This window comes from Mobula birostris, chromosome 5 (genome assembly GCF_030028105.1).
Source record: "Mobula birostris isolate sMobBir1 chromosome 5, sMobBir1.hap1, whole genome shotgun sequence".
NCBI classification, from domain to species: domain Eukaryota; kingdom Metazoa; phylum Chordata; class Chondrichthyes; order Myliobatiformes; family Myliobatidae; genus Mobula; species Mobula birostris.
Genome location: NC_092374.1, coordinates 92,662,088 through 92,679,850, shown reverse-complemented (window position 1 = coordinate 92,679,850; position 17,763 = coordinate 92,662,088). Strand labels below are relative to the sequence as shown.

The 17,763-nt window shown below is 48.7% G+C and overlaps 1 protein-coding gene across 2 annotated transcripts in view; it reads left to right on the top strand.

Annotated features, from left to right (window-relative positions):
- The first annotated feature begins 8,047 nt into the window (after nucleotides 1-8,047).
- The window catches only part of wrap53 (WD repeat containing, antisense to TP53), a 46,150-nt gene continuing 36,434 nt past the window's right edge, over nucleotides 8,048-17,763 (top strand). The window contains exons 1-3 of one of the 2 annotated variants that reach the window (XM_072258442.1): nucleotides 8,048-8,096; nucleotides 9,362-9,555; nucleotides 14,772-15,370. In XM_072258442.1, the coding sequence (XP_072114543.1) occupies nucleotides 14,952-15,370 (419 nt within the window). In that variant the 5' untranslated portion in view covers nucleotides 8,048-8,096; nucleotides 9,362-9,555; nucleotides 14,772-14,951. Of the gene's footprint in view, nucleotides 8,097-9,361; nucleotides 9,556-14,731; nucleotides 15,371-17,763 lie in introns of both variants that reach the window. The other variant, XM_072258443.1, reaches the window with a different exon arrangement.

Genomic DNA, 17,763 nt, shown 5'->3' with positions numbered 1-17,763 from the left:
TTAGAGGCGACTTGAGGAAGAGCTTTTTCCATCTAGAGTGTGGTTGGACTTTGGAATTCACTATCAGAAGGGGTGGTGGAGGTGGAAATGTCAACATTTAGGGAATATTTGGAGGAGGCCTTAAATCACGAAGACATTGGAGCTGACAAACTAAAAATGTCTAATAGGATTACTATAGGTGGCCAGCAGTAACACAATAGGCTGAATGGCCTGCTTTCATGTTGTACTGCTCTTATAAGCATGCCTTGCTGATCTTTCCCCCTCACTAACATTTTATGTGCATTCTACAAGATTTCAACTGCAGTGCTCCATTGCCGGGTGGACTACATTTTCCCTGCTACACAGCCAGGTAGATTACACCCATCCCTCTCCATTGCTGGGTAGATTACACCCATCCCTCTCCATTATTGGGTAGATTACACCCATCCCTCTCCATTGTTGGGCAGATTACACCCATCCCTCTCCATTGCTGGGTAGATTACACCTGTTCCTCTCCATTGTTGGGTAGATTACACCCATCCCTCTCCATTGTTGGGTAGATTACACCTGTCCCTCTCCATTGTTGGGTAGATTACACCCATCCCTCTCCATTGCTGGGTAGATTACACCCATCCCTCTCCATTGCTGGGTAGATTACACCCATCCCTCTCCGTTGCTGGGTAGATTACACCCATCCCTCTCCATTACTGGGTAGATTACACCCAACCCTCTCTGTTGCTGGGTAGATTACACCCATCCCTCTCCATTACTGGGTAGATTACACCCATCCCTCTCCATTACTGGGTAAATTACACCCATCCCTCTCTATTACTGGGTAGATTACACCCATCCCTCTCCATTACTGGGTAGATTACACCCATCCCTCTCCATTGCTGGGTAGATTACACCCATCCCTCTCTATTACTGGGTAGATTACACCCATCCCTCTCCATTACTGGGTAGATTACACCCATCCCTCTCCATTGCTGGGTAGATTACACCCATCCCTCTCCATTGCTGGGTAGATTACACCCATCCCTCTCCGTTGCTGGGTAGATTACACCCATCCCTCTCCGTTGCTGGGTAGATTACACCCATCGCTCTCCATTACTGGGTAGATTACACCCAACCCTCTCCGTTGCTGGGTAGATTACACCCATCCCTCTCCATTACTGGGTAGATTACACCCATCCCTCTCCATTACTGGGTAAATTACACCCATCCCTCTCTATTACTGGGTAGATTACACCCATCCCTCTCCATTACTGGGTAGATTACACCCATCCCTCTCCATTGCTGGGTAGATTACACCTGTCCCTCTCCATTGTTGGGTGGATTACACCCATCCCTCTCCATTACTGGGTAGATTACACCCGTCCCTCTCTATTGTTGGGTAGATTACACCCATCCCTCTCCATTGCTGGGTAGATTACACCTGTCCCTCTCCATTGTTGGGTGGATTACACCCATCCCTCTCCATTGCTGGGTAGATTACACCCATCCTTCTCCGTTGCTGGGTAGATTACACCTGTCCCTCTCCATTGCTGGGCAGATTACACCCATCCCTCTCCGTTGCTGGGTAGATTACACCCATCCCTCTCCGTTGCTGGGTAGATTACACCTGTCTCTTTCCATTGCTGAGTAGATTACACCTGTCCCTTTCCATCGTTGGGTAGATTACACCAGTCCCACTCCATTACTGGGTAGATTACACCTGTCCCTCTCCATTGCTGGGTAGATTACACCTATCCCTCTCCGTTGCTGGGTAGATTACAGCTGTCCCTCTCCATTGTTGGGTAGATTACACCCATCCCTCTCCATTACTGGGTAGATTACACCCATCCCTCTCCGTTGCCGGGTAGATTACACCCATCCCTCTCCATTACTGGGTAGATTACACCCATCCCTCTCCATTACTGGGTATATTACACCCATTCCTCTCCATTGTTGAGTAGATTACACCCATCCCTCTCCATTGCTGGGTAGATTACACCCATCCCTCTCCATTGCTGGGTAGATTACACCCATCCCTCTCCGTTGCTGGGTAGATTACACCCATCCCTCTCCGTTGCTGGGTAGATTACACCTGTCCCTTTCCATTGCAGGATAGATTACACCTGTCTCTTTCCATTGCTGAGTAGATTACACCTATTCCTTTCCATCGTTGGGTAGATTACACCTGTTCCTTTCCATCGTTGGGTAGATTACACCTGTCCCTCTCCATTACTGGGTAGATTACACCTGTCCCTCTCCATTACTGGGTAGATTACACCTGTCCCTCTTCATTGCTGGGTAGATTACACCTATCCCTCTCCGTTGCTGGGTAGATTACACCTATCCCTCTCCATTGCTGAGTAGATTACACCTGTCCCTCTCCATTACTGGGTAGATTACACCTGTTCCTCTCTATTGTTGGGTAGATTACACCGATCCTTCTCCATTGTTGGGTAGATTACACTCATCCCTCTCCATTGTTGGGTAGATTACACCCATCCCTCTCCATTGCTGGGTAGATTACACCCGCCCCTTTCCATTGCTGGGTAGATTACACCTGTCTCTTTCCATTGCTGGGTAGATTACACCTGTCCCTTTCCATCGTTGGGTAGATTACACCTGTCCCTTTCCATCGTTGGGTAGATTACACCAGTCCTACTCCATTACTGGGTAGATTACACCCATCCCTCTCCATTACTGGGTAGATTACACCCATCCCTCTCCATTACTGGGTAGATTACAGCTGTCCCACGCTGCTGCTAGATAGATTACACCTGTCCCTCTCCATTGCTGGGTAGATTACACTTATCCCTCTCCGTTGCTGGGTAGATTACAGCTGTCCCACTCTGCTGCTAGATAGATTACACCCATCCCTCTCCATTGTTGGGTAGGTTACACCAGTCCCACTCCATTGCTGGGTAGATTACACCTGTTCCTCTCCATTGTTGGGTAGATTACACCCATCCCTCTCCATTGTTGGGTAGATTACACCCATCCCTCTCCATTGCTGGGTAGATTACACCCATCCCTCTCCGTTGCTGGGTAGATTACACCCATCCATCTCCATTGCTGGCTAGATTACATCTGTCTCTTTCCATTGTTGGGTAGATTACACCTGTCCCTTTGCATCATTGGGTAGATTTCACCAGTCCCTCTCCATTGTTGGGTAGATTACACCCATCCTTCTCCACTGCTGGGTAGATTACACCTGTCTCTTTCCATTGCTGGGTAGATTACACCTGTCCCTTTCCATCGTTGGGTAGATTACACCAGTCCCACTCCATTACTGGGCAGATTACACCTGACCCTCTCCATTGCTGGGTAGATTACACCTGTCCGTCTCCGTTGTTGGGTAGATTACACCTATCCCTCTCCGTTGCTGGGTAGATTACACCTATCCCTCTCCGTTGCTGAGTAGATTACACCTGTCCTTCTCCATTACTGGGTAGATTACAGCTGTCCCAGTCTGCTGCTAGATAGATTACACCCATCCCTCTCCATTGTTGGGTAGGTTACACCAGTCCCACTCCATTCCTGGGTAGATTACACCTGTTCCTCTCCATTGTTGGGTAGATTACACCCATCCCTCTCCATTTTTGGGTAGATTACACCAGCCCCACTCCATTGCTGGGTAGATTATACCTGGTCCTCTCCATTGTTGGGTAGATTACACTCATCCCTCTCCATTGTTGGGTAGATTACACCTGTCCCTCTCCATTGCTGTGTAGATTACACCTGTCCCTCTCTGCTGTTGGGTAGATTACACCTGTCCCTCTCCGTTGCTGGGTAGATTACACCTGTTCCTCTCTGCTGCTGGGTATTATTACACCTGTCCCTCTCCATTGTTGGGTAGATTACACTTGTCCCTCTCCGTTGCTGGGTAGATTACACATGTTCCTCTCTGCTGCTGGCTGGATTACACCTGTTCCTCTCCGTTGCTGGGTGGATTACACCGGTCCTGCTCCATTGCTAGGTAGATTACACCTGTCCCTCACCATTGCTGGGATAATTACACTTGTCCTGTTCTGTTGCCAGGTAGACTACACCTGTCCAGCTCTGTTCCTGGGGTGATTACACCTGTCCTGCTCTGGTTCTGGATCGATTACACCTGTCTCTCTCTCCCTTGCTGGATAGATTAAACCAGTTCTGCTCTGTTGCCGCGTAGATTCTTGGAAAACTGAAAGTTCTGAAAGTAGTTAACTCACCTGAACCAGGTGGTGTACACCCCACAGTTCTGAAAGAGGTGGTTGAGGAGATCGTGGAGGCATTAGTAATGATCTTCCAAGAATCACTAGGTTGTGGAATTATTCCGGAAGACTGGAAAATTGCAAATGTGACTGAAAGAGGCAGAAGAAAGGAAACTATAGGCCTGTTAGTCTGACCTCAGTGGTTGGGAAGATGTTAGAGTCGATTATGAAGGTTGATGTCTCAGGGTACTTGGAGGCACATGTAGTCAGCATGGTTTCCTCAAAGGAAATCTTGCCTGACTAATCTGTTGGAATTCTTTGAAGAAATAGCAAGCAGGATAGACAAAGGTTGATATTTTGTACTTGGATTTTCAGAAGGCCTTTGACAAGGTGCCACACATAAGGCTGCTTAACAAGCTACGAGCCCACGGTAGTACAGGAAAGATTTGAGTATGGATAAAGCAGTGGCCAATTGGCAGGAGGCAAAGAGTGGGAATAAAGAGAGCTTTTTCTGGTTGGCTGCTGGTAACTAGAGGTGTTCCACAGGGGTCTGTGTTGGGACCAGTTCTTTCTATATTATATGTCAATGATTTGGATGATGGAATTGATGGCTTTGTTGCACAGTTGGCAGACTTTGAAGATAGGTGGAAGGGCAGTTAGTTCTGAGGAAGTAGAAAGGCTACTGAAGGACTCAGGAGAATGGGCAAAGAAATGGCAGATGGAATACAGTGTCAGGAAATGTATGGTCATGCACTTTGGTAGAAGAAATGAAAGGGTTGAATGTTTTCTAAAGAACATAAGAAATAGGAGCAGGAGTCGGCCATCAGGCCTGTAAAACCTGCTCTGCCATTCAATAAGAGCATGGCTGATCTGACTATGGACTCATCTCCACCTACCTGCCTTTTCCCCAAAACCTTTAATTCCCCTACTATGCAAAAATTTATCCAAACTTGTCTTAAATATATTTCCTGAGGTAGCTTCCACTGCTTCATTGGGCAGAGAATTCCACAGATTTACCACTCTTTGGGAAAAGTAGTATCTCTGTCCTAAATTCACTCCCCTGAATCTTGAGGCTATGTCCCCTAGCTCTAGTCTCACTTACCAGTGGAAACAACTTTCCTGCCTTTATTTTATCTATCTCTTACATAATTTTACATGTTTCTACAAGATCTCCTCTCATCCTTCTGAATTCAAGCGAGTACAGTCCCAGGTGATTCAACCTCTCCTCATAGTCTAACCCCCTCATCTCTGGAATCACCCTGGTGAATCTCCTCTGCACCGCCTCCAAAGCCAGTATATCCTTCCTCAAGTAAGGAGACCAGAACTGCACACAGTTCTCCAGGTGTGGCCTCACCAGTACCCTGTACAGTTGCAGCATAACCTCCCTGCTCTTAAATTCAATCCTTCTAGTAATGAGGCTAACATACCATTTGCCTTCTTGATAGCCTGCTGTACCTGCAAACCAACCTTTTGTGTTTCATACATAAACACTCCCAAGTCCCTCTGCACAGCAGCATGCTGCAATATTTTACCACTTAAATAATAATCTGATCTTCCATTTTCCTTCCAAAATGGATGACCTTGCATTTATCAACATTGTACTCCATCTGCCAGACCCTTGCCCATTCACTTAACCTATCTATATGTCTCTGCAGTATCTTCTGTACGATTTGCTTTTCCACTCAATTTAGCATTATCAGCAAACTTAGATACACTACACTCAGTCCCCTCTTCCAGATCGTTAATGTATATTGTGAACAGTTGCAGGCCCAGCACTGACCCCTGCGGCACACCGCACACCACTGATTGCCAACCAGAGTAACACCCGTGTATCCCAACTCTCTGCTTTCTATTAGTTAACCAATCCTCTGTCCATGCTGATAAATCACCCCCAACTCTATGCATCCTTATCTTATGAATAAGTCTTTTATGTGGCACCTTATCGAACACCTTCTGAAAATCCAAGTAAATAATGTCCACTTCTTCCCCTCTACCCACTGCGCTCATTATATTCTCAAAAAATTCCAGTAAATTGGTCAAACAGGACCTGCCTTTGCTGAATCCATGTTGTGTCTGCCTGACGGATCCGTTTCTTTCCAGATGCCTGGCTATTTCTCTAATGATAGCTTCAAGCATTTTCCTAACTACAGATGTTAAACTAACTGGCCTATAGTTACCTGCCTTTTGCTTCCATCCTTTTTTGAACAGTGGCGTGACACTTGCCCTCTTCCAATCTGCTGGGAGCTGCCCGAGAATTTTGGTAAATTATCACTAAAGCCTCTACTATAACCTCTGCCATTTCTTTCAGTACCCTGGGATGCATTCCATCAGGACAAGGGGACTTATCTATCTTTAGGCCCAGAAGTTTGCTCAGCACTTCCTCTTTAGTGATAGCTATTGTACCGAGGTTCCCACCTCACATCACATCCATACCATCTCTCTTCAGCACGTTAGACATGTCCTCCACTGTGAAAACCGACACAAAATAGTCGTTCAAAGCCTTAGTCATTTCCTCATTACCCAATAGCAATTCCCCCTTCTCTAGATGGAGAGAAAATACAAAAAAACTGAAGCACAAAGGCACCTGGGTGTCCTTGTGCAGGATTCCCTAAAGGTTCATTTGCAGGTTGAGTCTGTGGTGAGGAAGGCAAATGCAATGTTCACATTCATTTCAAGAGGGCTAGAATATAAAAACAAGGATGTAACATTGAGACTTTACAAAGCACTGGTGAGGCCTGACTTGGAGTACTGTGAGCAGCTCTGGGCCACTTATCTTGGAAGGGATGTGCTGAAACTGGAGAGGGTTCAAAGGACTTCATGAAAGTGATTCCAGGATTGAACAGCTTGTCTTGTGAAGAACATTTGATGGCTCTGGGCCTATATTCAGTGGAATTAGAAGAATGAGGGGTGACCCCATTGAAACCTATTGAATAGTGAAAGGCCCTGATACAATGGATGTGGAGAGGATGTTTCCTATGGTGGGGGAATCTACGACCAGAGGACACAGCCTCGGAATAGATGGTGTCCTTTTAGAATGAAGATGAGGAGGAATTTCTTTAGCCAGGAAGCGGTAAATTTGTGGAATTCTTTGCCACAGGCAGCTGTGGAGGCCAAGTCTTTATGTATATTTAAGGCAGAGGTTAATAGATTCTTGATGGTCATGGCGTGATAGGATACGGGGAGAAGGCAGGAGACTGAGGCTGGAAGGGAAATAGGATCAACCCTGATGAATGACGACACAGACTCGTTAAGTCATGTGGCCTAATTCTGCTCCTATATCTTATGGTCTATCCATTGCCGGGTAGATTACACCTGTTCCTTTCTGTTGCTGGGTAGATTACATCTATCCCACTCTATTGCCGGGAAGATTACACTTGTCCCACTCTGTTGCCGGGTAGATTACACCTGTCCCACTCTGTTTCTGGGTAGATTACATCTGTCCCACTCCATTACTGGGTAGATTACACCTGTCCCTCTCCATTACTGGGTAGATTACGCCTATCCCTCTCCATTGCTGGGTAGATTACACTTGTCCCACTCCGTTGCCGGGTAGATTACACCTGTCCCACTCTGTTGCCGGGTAGATTACACTTGTCCCATTCTGTTGCCGGGTAGATTACATGATCTCTGGTCCTGATGAAGGATCTCGGCCCGAAACGTCGGCTGTACTTTTTTTCCATAGGTGCTGCCTGGCCTGCTGAGTGTGTTGTTTGATTTCCAGCCTCTGCAGATTTTCTCTTGTTCGTGATCACACCTGTCCCACTCTGTTGCCGGGTAGATTTCACATGACCCGGCTACGTGGGCGGGATGGAGAAACGAGCCGGTGATTGGTGGAGGACGGGAGTCCTGACAAACGTGCATTCTCGCGAGAGCGCCTCGATCTCGTTGGCCTGGCGCTGCAGTATGGCGGCGGTAGTGTGACGAGCGATAGAGAAAGTAAGCCTGGTCCGTTCCTGATATCAATAGAGAGAGAGAGACAGCGAGGCGTGGGGAGCTCCACCGCCATAACTGGGAGTTAACGTGTGTGCGGCCTGCTGTCCACACTGTGGGGCTGAGGCAGAGGGAGACCGCCCTCTCCCGTCCCCTTATCCCAGGCATTGAAGAGGGAAGGGGAAGCGGCCTCTCCCTGTAACCTGGGTTCAGAGGGAGATCCCTCCCTTCCCCAGCCTGGAGTACAAGACGGAGCGCGACCCTTCCCATTAACCTGGTGATTAAAGAGGGAGACTGCCACTCACAGTCTCCATCGGGGTTCAGAGGGAGGCGTCAACCCACCTCTCCCCCTCGCCCAACCTGGCATCAATGGTAGGGAGAGCTTGCCTTCCTCCTGTGGAGGGATCTGAAGGGGAGGAAGCTTTCCTTCTGCAGAGGTATTGGGGCGGGTGGTGGGGGGGCTCCCTAATCTGGGAATAGGAGGCAGTACTGGGCTAGCTTTGATCTGAAGGAGGAAGACCCCAGTCTGCCAGACCATATCTAAGCTCATTCACATTAGAAAGTTTACAGATTTCGTCCCTCACTTAACTTTACAGTAACTTGCTATTTTCTGGATTCTGCAATATTGTCCCACAGTTAATTACTTGTCTTTTCTTGCCCTGCTTCTGTGGTGGGATTCAAACTTGTGTCAGGCTCAGTGTTTAACCTGCATACTGTCGGTGGAGAATTCAGAAGCTGAGCAGCCCTCTTTGTTGAAGAAGTTTCTTGGTCTTAAGTCCTCAAAACTTCACTTCCTAGTTCTTCTCTCTACTATCACACAAAAAATGTTGGAGGATCTAAGCAAGTTAGGCAACATCTATGGAGGGGAATATACAGTTAACATTTTGGGTCAGGATCCTTCAGGACTAGAAAGGAAGGGAGAAGTCATCAGAATAAAAAGGTGGGGAGGTGGAGTACAAGCTGGCAGGTGATATGTAGGAGAAGGGGATAAAGTGAAAAGCTGGGAGGTGATGGGTGGAAAAGGTAACAGGATGAATCAGGCATTTGATTGGAGAAGAGGGTTGACCATGGAAGAAAGAGAAAGAGAGGACCACCTGAGGGATGGGTAGACAAAGAGAAGGAGTGAGAGGGGAGCCAGAAGGCAGTAGCTGACACCATCTGTCCTTCAAAGGGTTTGACACATTGCCTCTCATTCTAAACCTTTACACTTCTGTCCCAACTATGGCTGCCATTCACAAAAAACATCTTAAACTGAATCTCTTTCTTTTAAGGAGCGAAGATAAGAGGATATGAATGCGCTACTTTCTGGAGGATCCTGCCAATGTAAATGGCTGGTGGCAGCTGATCACTAGTGTTAAATCATCGTTTCTCACTCTGTACATTTGTCTCACTGTCTGACGAAAACAGAGGCTGCTCAGACTGAATCTCTTTATTCCTGACATCACACTTGTGCCCAGCACAGAGGGTAAGTACTTGTCTTGGCCTACATTGTCGATATCAAGGTAAATTTATTTTTTTCAAGTACGTGTATGCTGCCATATACATATCATCTTGAGAATTATTTGGAAGGACTAATTTTATTCTCTATATACGTTTACACATATTAAAATTTTCTGCCCGTGTTCAGCTTAAAACCCTCCAAGCCCCTCCGCTCCATGTACCTATCCAAATGCCTCTTCAATATTGCAATTGTACCCACCTTGACCACTTTCTCCTGCAATACCCTGTGCCTTCTGTGTAAAGAAGCTACCTCCCTTGTATCTGTGCCCTCTAGACTTGGACTTACCAACCGTAGAGTCATAGGGCACCGCAGCACAGAAACACACCCTTCAGCCCATCTTTAATCTGCTTGGTCCCATCGACATGCACCCAGACCATAGCCCTCCCACCCATGTACCTACCCAAGTTTCTCTTAAATGTTGAAATCAAACATGCACCCACCACTTGTGCTGGCAACTCGCTACACACTCTCACCACCCTAAGTGAAGAAGTTTCCCCTTATCTTTCATCCTTAACCTCTGATCTCTAGTTGTAGTCTCACCCAACCTAAGTGGAACAAGTCTACTTGCATCTACTGTATACTACTCAGAACTTTGTACACCCCTATCAAATTTTCCCTGAAACGTCTCTGTTCCAGGGAATAAAGTCCGAACCTGTTCAACTTTTTCCTACAGCTTGTGTCCTCAAGTCCTGGCAACATTCTTGTAAATTTTCTCCGTACTCTTTCAATCTTATTTACATCTTTCCTGTAGGTAGGTGACCAAAGCTACACATAATACTCCAAATTAGGCCTCACCAACATCTTATACAATTTTAACATAATGCCCCACTCCTGTACATTGATTTATGAAGGCCAATGTGACCCTATGTACCTGTGACTCGACTTTCAAGAAATTATGGATCTGTACTTCCAGACCCCTCTGTTCCACAGCGTTCCTCAGTGTCCTTCCGCTCACTGTAAGACCCACCCTGGTTGGTCCTACTGAAGTGCAACACTTCACACTTGTCTGTATTAATTTCCAGCAGGCCCAAATCCCTCTGTAAACTTTGATAGTCTTCCTCACTGTCTCCTACAGCCCCAGTCTTAGTGTCATCCACAAATTTGTTCATCCAGTTAACCACAATCATCAATAGATCATTGACATAGATGATAAACAACAACAGACCCAGCACCAATCCCTGCGGCACACCACTAGTCACAGGACTCCAGTCAGAGAGGCAGCATCTTCAACAGCTCTCTGGCTTCTTCCACAAAGCCAAGGCCTAGTCCAGTTTATGACCTCTGGCTGCTTACTCTCCCAATTAAGAATGCTATGGACTCGATCCAAGATGTTCCTGACCTTGGCACTTGGGAGGCAACAAACCATCCGGGAATCATTTCTCATCCACAGAACTTCCTTTCTGTTATCCTAACCAATGACTCCCCTATCACTACAGTTCATCTCTTCGCACTCCTTCCCCACTGGGCCTCAGTACCAGAGACCTGACTGCTGTGGCTTTCCTCTGCTGGGCTATTTCCTTCAACAGTGTCCAAAGTGTTGTGAGAGGAATGGCGCTGGGTGCTCTGTATAACCCCTTCTCCCCCCCCCCCACCCTGGCAGACACCTAGTCATCCATGTTCACTGGCTGTCTAGCCCCTTCTCCCCTCCCCCCCCCCCGGCAGACACCCAGTCATCCATGTCCACTGGCTGTCTAGCCCCTTCTCCCCCCCTCCCACCCCCCCCCCCGGCAGACACCCAGTCATCCATGTCCACTGGCTGTCTACCCCCTTCTCCCCGCTCCCACCCCCCCCCCCCCCGGCAGATGCCCAGTCATCCATGTTCACTGGCTGTCTAGCCCCTTCTCCCCCCCCCCCCACTGCCCCGGCAGATGCCCAGTCATCCATGTTCACTGGCTGTCTAGCCCCTTCTCCCCCCCCCCCCCACTGCCCCGGCAGATGCCCAGTCATCCATGTTCACTGGCTGTCTAGCCCCTTCTCCCCCCCCCCCCCACTGCCCCGGCAGATGCCCAGTCATCCATGTTCACTGGCTGTCTAGCCCCTTCTCCCCCCTCCCACCCCCCCCCCCAGCAGACACCCAGTCATCCATGTCCACTGGCTGTCTAGCCCCTTCTCCCCCCTCCCACCCCCCCCGGCAGACACCCAGTCATCCATGTTCACTGGCTGTCTAGCCCCTTCTCCCCCCTCCCACCCCCCCCCCCGGCAGACACCCAGTCATCCATGTCCACTGGCTGTCTAGCCCCTTCTCCCCCCTCCCACCCCCCCCGGCAGACACCCAGTCATCCATGTTCACTGGCTGTCTAGCCCCTTCTCCCCGCTCCCACCCCCCCCCCCCCGGCAGATGCCCAGTCATCCATGTTCACTGGCTGTCTAGCCCCTTCTCCCCCCCCACCACCACTGCCCCGGCAGATGCCCAGTCATCCATGTTCACTGGCTGTCTAGCCCCTTCTCCCCCCCCCCCCCACTGCCCCGGCAGACGCCCAGTCATCCATGTCCACTGGCTGTCTAGCCCCTTCTCCCCCCTCCCACCCCCCCCCCCGGCAGATGCCCAGTCATCCATGTTCACTGGCTGTTTAGCCCCTTCTCCCCCCCCCCCCCACTGCCCCGGCAGATGCCCAGTCATCCATATTCACTGGCTGTCTAGCCCCTTCTCCCCCCCCCCACTGCCCAGGCAGATGCCCAGTCATCCATGTCCACTGGCTGTCTAACCCCTTCTCTCCCCCTCCCACCCCCCCCCACCCCCCCAGCAGATGCCCAGTCATCCATGTTCACTGGCTGTCTAGCCCCTTCTCCCCCCCACTGCCCCGGCAGACGCCCAGTCATCCATGTTCACTGCCTGTCTAGCCCCTTCTCCCCCCTCCCACCCCCCCCAGCAGATGCCCAGTCATCCATGTCCACTGGCTGTCTAACCCCTTCTCCCCCTTCCCACCCCCCCCCGGCAGATGCCCAGTCATCCATGTCCACTGGCTGTCTAACCCCTTCTCCCCCTTCCCACCCCCCCCCAGCAGATGCCCAGTCATCCATGTCCACTGGCTGTCTAGCCCCTTCTCCTCCCCCCCCCCCCCCCGGCAGATGCCCAGTCATCCATGTCCACTGGCTGTCAAACCCCTTTAACTCCCCACCCCCGGCAGACACCCAGTCATCCATGTCCACTGGCTGTCTAGCCCCTTTAACTCCCCACCCCTGGCAGACACCCAGTCATCCATGTCCACTGGCTGTCTAGCCCCTTTAACTCCCCACCCCTGGCAGATGCCCAGTCATCCATGTCCACTGGCTGTCAAACCCCTTTAACTCCCCACCCCCGGCAGTCAACTAGTCATCCATGTTCACTGGCTGTCTAGCCCCTTCTCCCCCCTCCCACCCCCCACCCCCCACCCCCGGCAGACACCTAGTCATCCATGTCCTGTTCCTTGGGTGTAACTACCTCTATGTTCTGTCTGTCAACCCCTCAGCCTCCCAAATAACCTATAGTTCATCCAATTCCAGCTTCAACTCCTTAACACGATCTGCTAGAACCTGCAGGAGGCTGCCCTATCTTCCCACATCCCACAAGAGGAGCATTCCAGTACCCTGTCTGGCATCCCCACTGTTCTAAATGTTCAATAAGAAAGAAAGAATAAGTAACGAAAAATATTTGCCAACAGCCTACACCTCTCCAAAGCATCAATTCCCCAATCTAACACTGTCCCGCTCACACAATAGCTGCTCCAGTTAAACCCAGCCTCTTTACTGGACCTTGCTAAGTGCCTAGTAATGCACAGTCCAATGCCTTAGGAAACATGGCTCACAATATGTGCCAACTGCCCCCACTCACTTCTTTTAAGCTCTCACTCCTCCGCTTTTACACAAGCAGGTCTAATAAACTCTCTCTCCCTCTACACAACCTGAGGGAAAAGGCTACAAGAGTCCACCTTATCCACACCCCTCATGATTTTACAAACTCCTTGGTCACCGCCCATTCTCCTGTGCTTCAAGAAATATAGATTCAGCATGGCCACCCTCTCCCTGTAACTCGGGCCCTCTAGCATCCAGAATAAAGTGTAAAAGCCACCAAAAAAAGTGCAGTGCAGGTAAACAAAATGCAAGATCCTAACACAGCAGATTGTGAGGCCAAGGGTCTATCTTGCCACACAAAACAAAAACTTCTCACCACATCTCAGTGCACATGACATCAGCAAACCAATTATCTCACTGTGTCACAGCTGACTCAGTAACTTCTTCAGTTTTGACTTTCTTCACACTGAATAGTGGTAAACCCAAATGCAGAGAAAAGTTGCATGGAATTAGAGGGAAAAAAATCCAACAAGTCTTCACTGGTGGCCATTTTGAGGTGTGACACACTGTTGAACACATCTCTCATGCACTAAAAGTAAGCTCTGGATCTCCAGTTCTACCTTGTGGTGGCCCTTGTTGACTACCTGCACTGTGCTTTCTATGCCTGATAAGAAGCTAGGTTGTTGATTATTTATTAACTTTTAAAATATATTTCTTAATGTAAATAAAGCAATTTCAATTGTTTAATGTTTTCCACTGTACTGCCGTAAAACAAGAAATTTTAAGGCATACATTCAATGGCCACTTTATTAGGTACACCGATATATCTCGTTCATGCAAATATCTAATCAGCCAATCATGTTGCAGCAACCCAATGCGTAAAAGCATGCATAGTCAAGAGGTTCAGTTCAAACATCAGAATGTGGAAGAAATATGATCTAAGTGACTTTGACTGTGGAATGACTGTTGGTGCCAGACAGGTGGTTTGAGTGTCTCTGAAACTGCTGATCTCCTAGGATCTTCACGCACAGCAGTCTCGAGAGTTCACAGAGAAGGGTGCGAAAAACAAAGAAAAAGCATGCAGTGAGCAGCAATTCTGAGGGCAAAAACACCTTGTTAATGAGAGGGGTCAGAGGAGAATGGCCAGACTGGTTCAAGCTGACAGGAAGGCGACTAACTGAAATAACCATGTGTCACAGTAGTGGTGTGCAGAGTAGGCTCTCTCTATGCACAATATGTTGAACCTTAAAGTGGATGCTCTACAATAGCAGAAGACTGCATCATGTTCTACTCCTGTTCCTAATTAAGTGGCTACTGAGTGTATGTCATTGATAATAAAGCTGAATCTAATTGTATTTGGAAATTGCAGGTCTCAGGGGGTACTCTGACTGAATGTGTATTGTCCCCAGCTGCCTGCTGCTTCAGTCCAGTGCCGAGACGGTTCAGCCCCCATCGTCCGTTGTGATGAATACGGTGCCTCGGCACAAGGTCTCCACAGTCTATCAGCACACGGCCTCCAGAAAGCGATCCAAGAACTTTAAAAAGCGTTACCCTTGTAGCACCGAAGGGATCTGACTGCGGCGAGAACCATGAACGCGGATGCCACAGGGGAGCCCGAGGATGGGCATGACTCCGACCCGCTGGGTGCGCCCAAAAGCCAGATCTGCGAGGACGAGCCCCTGGCAAAGGCTGCAAAGCTGGAGAGCGATGATGGATCCCCGCCTCCTACTGAGGATGGTGACCTGGCTCTGACCTCTGACCCTGGGGAGCAGCCGGAAGTAGACAGCGCCTTAGTGCCCTTGGACCTCCCAGCGGCCTCCAGCCCTGAAGTAACCGCTGAGCCGGGCCAACCCTTGGCAGGCGAGGACATACAGCTGTTGGTGACAGAGGGTGGAGTGGACGAAGTCCAGGATCATCCCCAGTGGTTGGGTGGAAATGTCAAGGCCGAGGCCGAGATGATGTCAGCAGGTGACACAGAGCAGTGTGTGGAAGGGAACAACGTTTACTAGTAAGTAACTCGTGGTTAAGAATTACACCATGTGTATGTGTATATCCTCCCCTTGACCACATGGGTCTTCCCCAGGTGATCCAGTCCCTCCCACATCCCAACAGCATGCGGGGATTATGGGTTGTAAATTACCCTTCCAGTGTGTGGGTGAGGGGTAGAATGTGGGTGCACGTGACAGGAAGGTGGGGACAATAGAATGGCCAGCATGGAATCAATGGAAAGAGCCTATAACTGTGCTCTTGACTCTAACCTTGAGCTCGATGTCAGAGAGGGTGAATGTTCACACTCAACTCGTCTCTTTCCTTCTGTTCAGTTCTCTGGGAATGTGCATGTTTTCCAGGTCCCTGACCTGCTACTGTGTGGGTGAGGGTTGGAGTCTGGGGGGGAGATGACCAGAATGTGGAGAGAATGATATGAAACAGGTGGTTCGTGGTCAGCACAGACTCAGTGGTGAAAGGGTCTGTTTGACTCTAATCCCGATGTTGATGACAGAGAAGGTGAATGTTCACACGCAATTTGTCTCTTCTGTTCAGTTCACTGGGAATGTGCATGTTTTCCAGGATCCCGTGTTTAGTATGAGTGTGTATAAAAAAAAATGTGCACATTCCCTTTGAAACCCATATCCCAGCAACATCAGTATATATAGTGACTATTTTATTAGGTACACCTTTACATTAATACAAGTATCTAATCAGCCAATCACGTGGCAGCAACTTAATTGCATAAAAGCATGCAGACGTGGTCAAATGGTTCAGTTGTTATTCAGACCAAACGTCAAAATGATGAAGAAATGTGACCTAGGTGACTTTGAACATTGTTAGTGTCAGATGGGATGGTTTGAGTATCTCAGAAGCTATAGATTTCCTAGGATCTTCAGGCACAACCATCACTAGAGCAGGGGTTCCCAACCTGTGGTTGTTGGTAGGGGTCCATGGCATAAAAGGTAGGAAACCCCTGCTGTAGAGTTCTTAGAGTATGATACAAAAATCAATAGAGATCCAGTGGCAGCAGTTCTGTGGTGAAAACACCTCGTTAACAAGAGAGATCAGAGGAAAATGGCCAGACTGGTTCAAACTGACAGGAAAGTGACCGTAATTCAAACAGCCACACATTACAACAGTGGTGTGCAGAAGAACATCTCTGAATGCACAACATGTCAAAATTTGAAGTGGGTGGGCTACAGCAGCAGAAGACCATGAACGTACACTCAGTGGCCACTTTATTAAATACAGGAGGTACCTTACAAAGTGGCCACAGGGGTGAGTGTATTATATGTACATGCAATGTATGTTGCAGAAATATTCTGGGTGTATTATAGGTGGAGATTGATAAGTTCTTGATAGGTTAAGGGTTGCTGGAGAATGTGGGAGAATTCTGGGGAAGAAATTGTCCAGTGGTGGAACAGACTCAATGGGCCGAATGGCCGACTTGTACTCATATATCTTACAGTCTACATTCAGCTGTAGGGTTTCTGAGAAAACAGGTACTATGCAGACAAATAACCATTTTCTTTCTGGATGGCACTGCTACCCCAGATTAAAGATTAGCTTTATGTGTCCTGTACCTCCAAACACTGAAACAGACAGTGAAATGCATCAATTGCGTGAACAACCAACACAGTCTGATAATTGTGCTGGGAGTTGGGGGAGCCCACAAGTGTCTCCATGCTTCCAGTACCAACGTAACATGGCCACATCTCACAACTCCTACCCTATACTTCTTTGGAATGTGGGAGGAAACCAGAGCCCCTGGCAGAACATGGAGGATTCTTCACGAATTCCCACAGCTTCTGATGATCCTGTCTTTTCAGACTCAGGCCAACATGACAGCATCTTTCAGAAGGGTGAACCCACGGAAAACATCCGGCCCAGGTGGAGCACCTGGCCAAGTACTGAAGACCTGTGCTGATCAACTGGCTGAAGTGCTGACTAATATCTTTAACCCCTCACTTCAGCGGTCTGAGGTATCTAGCTGCCCCCAGCAGTCTTCCATTATACAGGTGCCTCAGAAGGCCGTGGTAAGCTGCCTCAATGATTTTCACCCAGTAGCACTCTCGTCCACGGTGACGACGTGCTTTGTGAGGTTGCTGATGAACCATATCAACTCCTGCCTGAGAAGCAACTTGGATCCGCTCTAATCGCTCTAATTTCCCTACCAGCACAACAAGTGCCATTTCATTGGTTCTTCACTCAACTCTGGAACATATGGACAGCAAAGATGCACACATTAGGATGCTTTTTATCAACTGCAGCTCGGTGTTCAGTATTATCATCCCTTCAAAACTAATCAATAGGCTTCAAGACATTGGCTTCAATACCTCCTTATACAATTAGATCCTCGATTTCTTCACTTGCAAGCCCCAGTCAGTCTGGATTGGCGACAACATCTCCTCT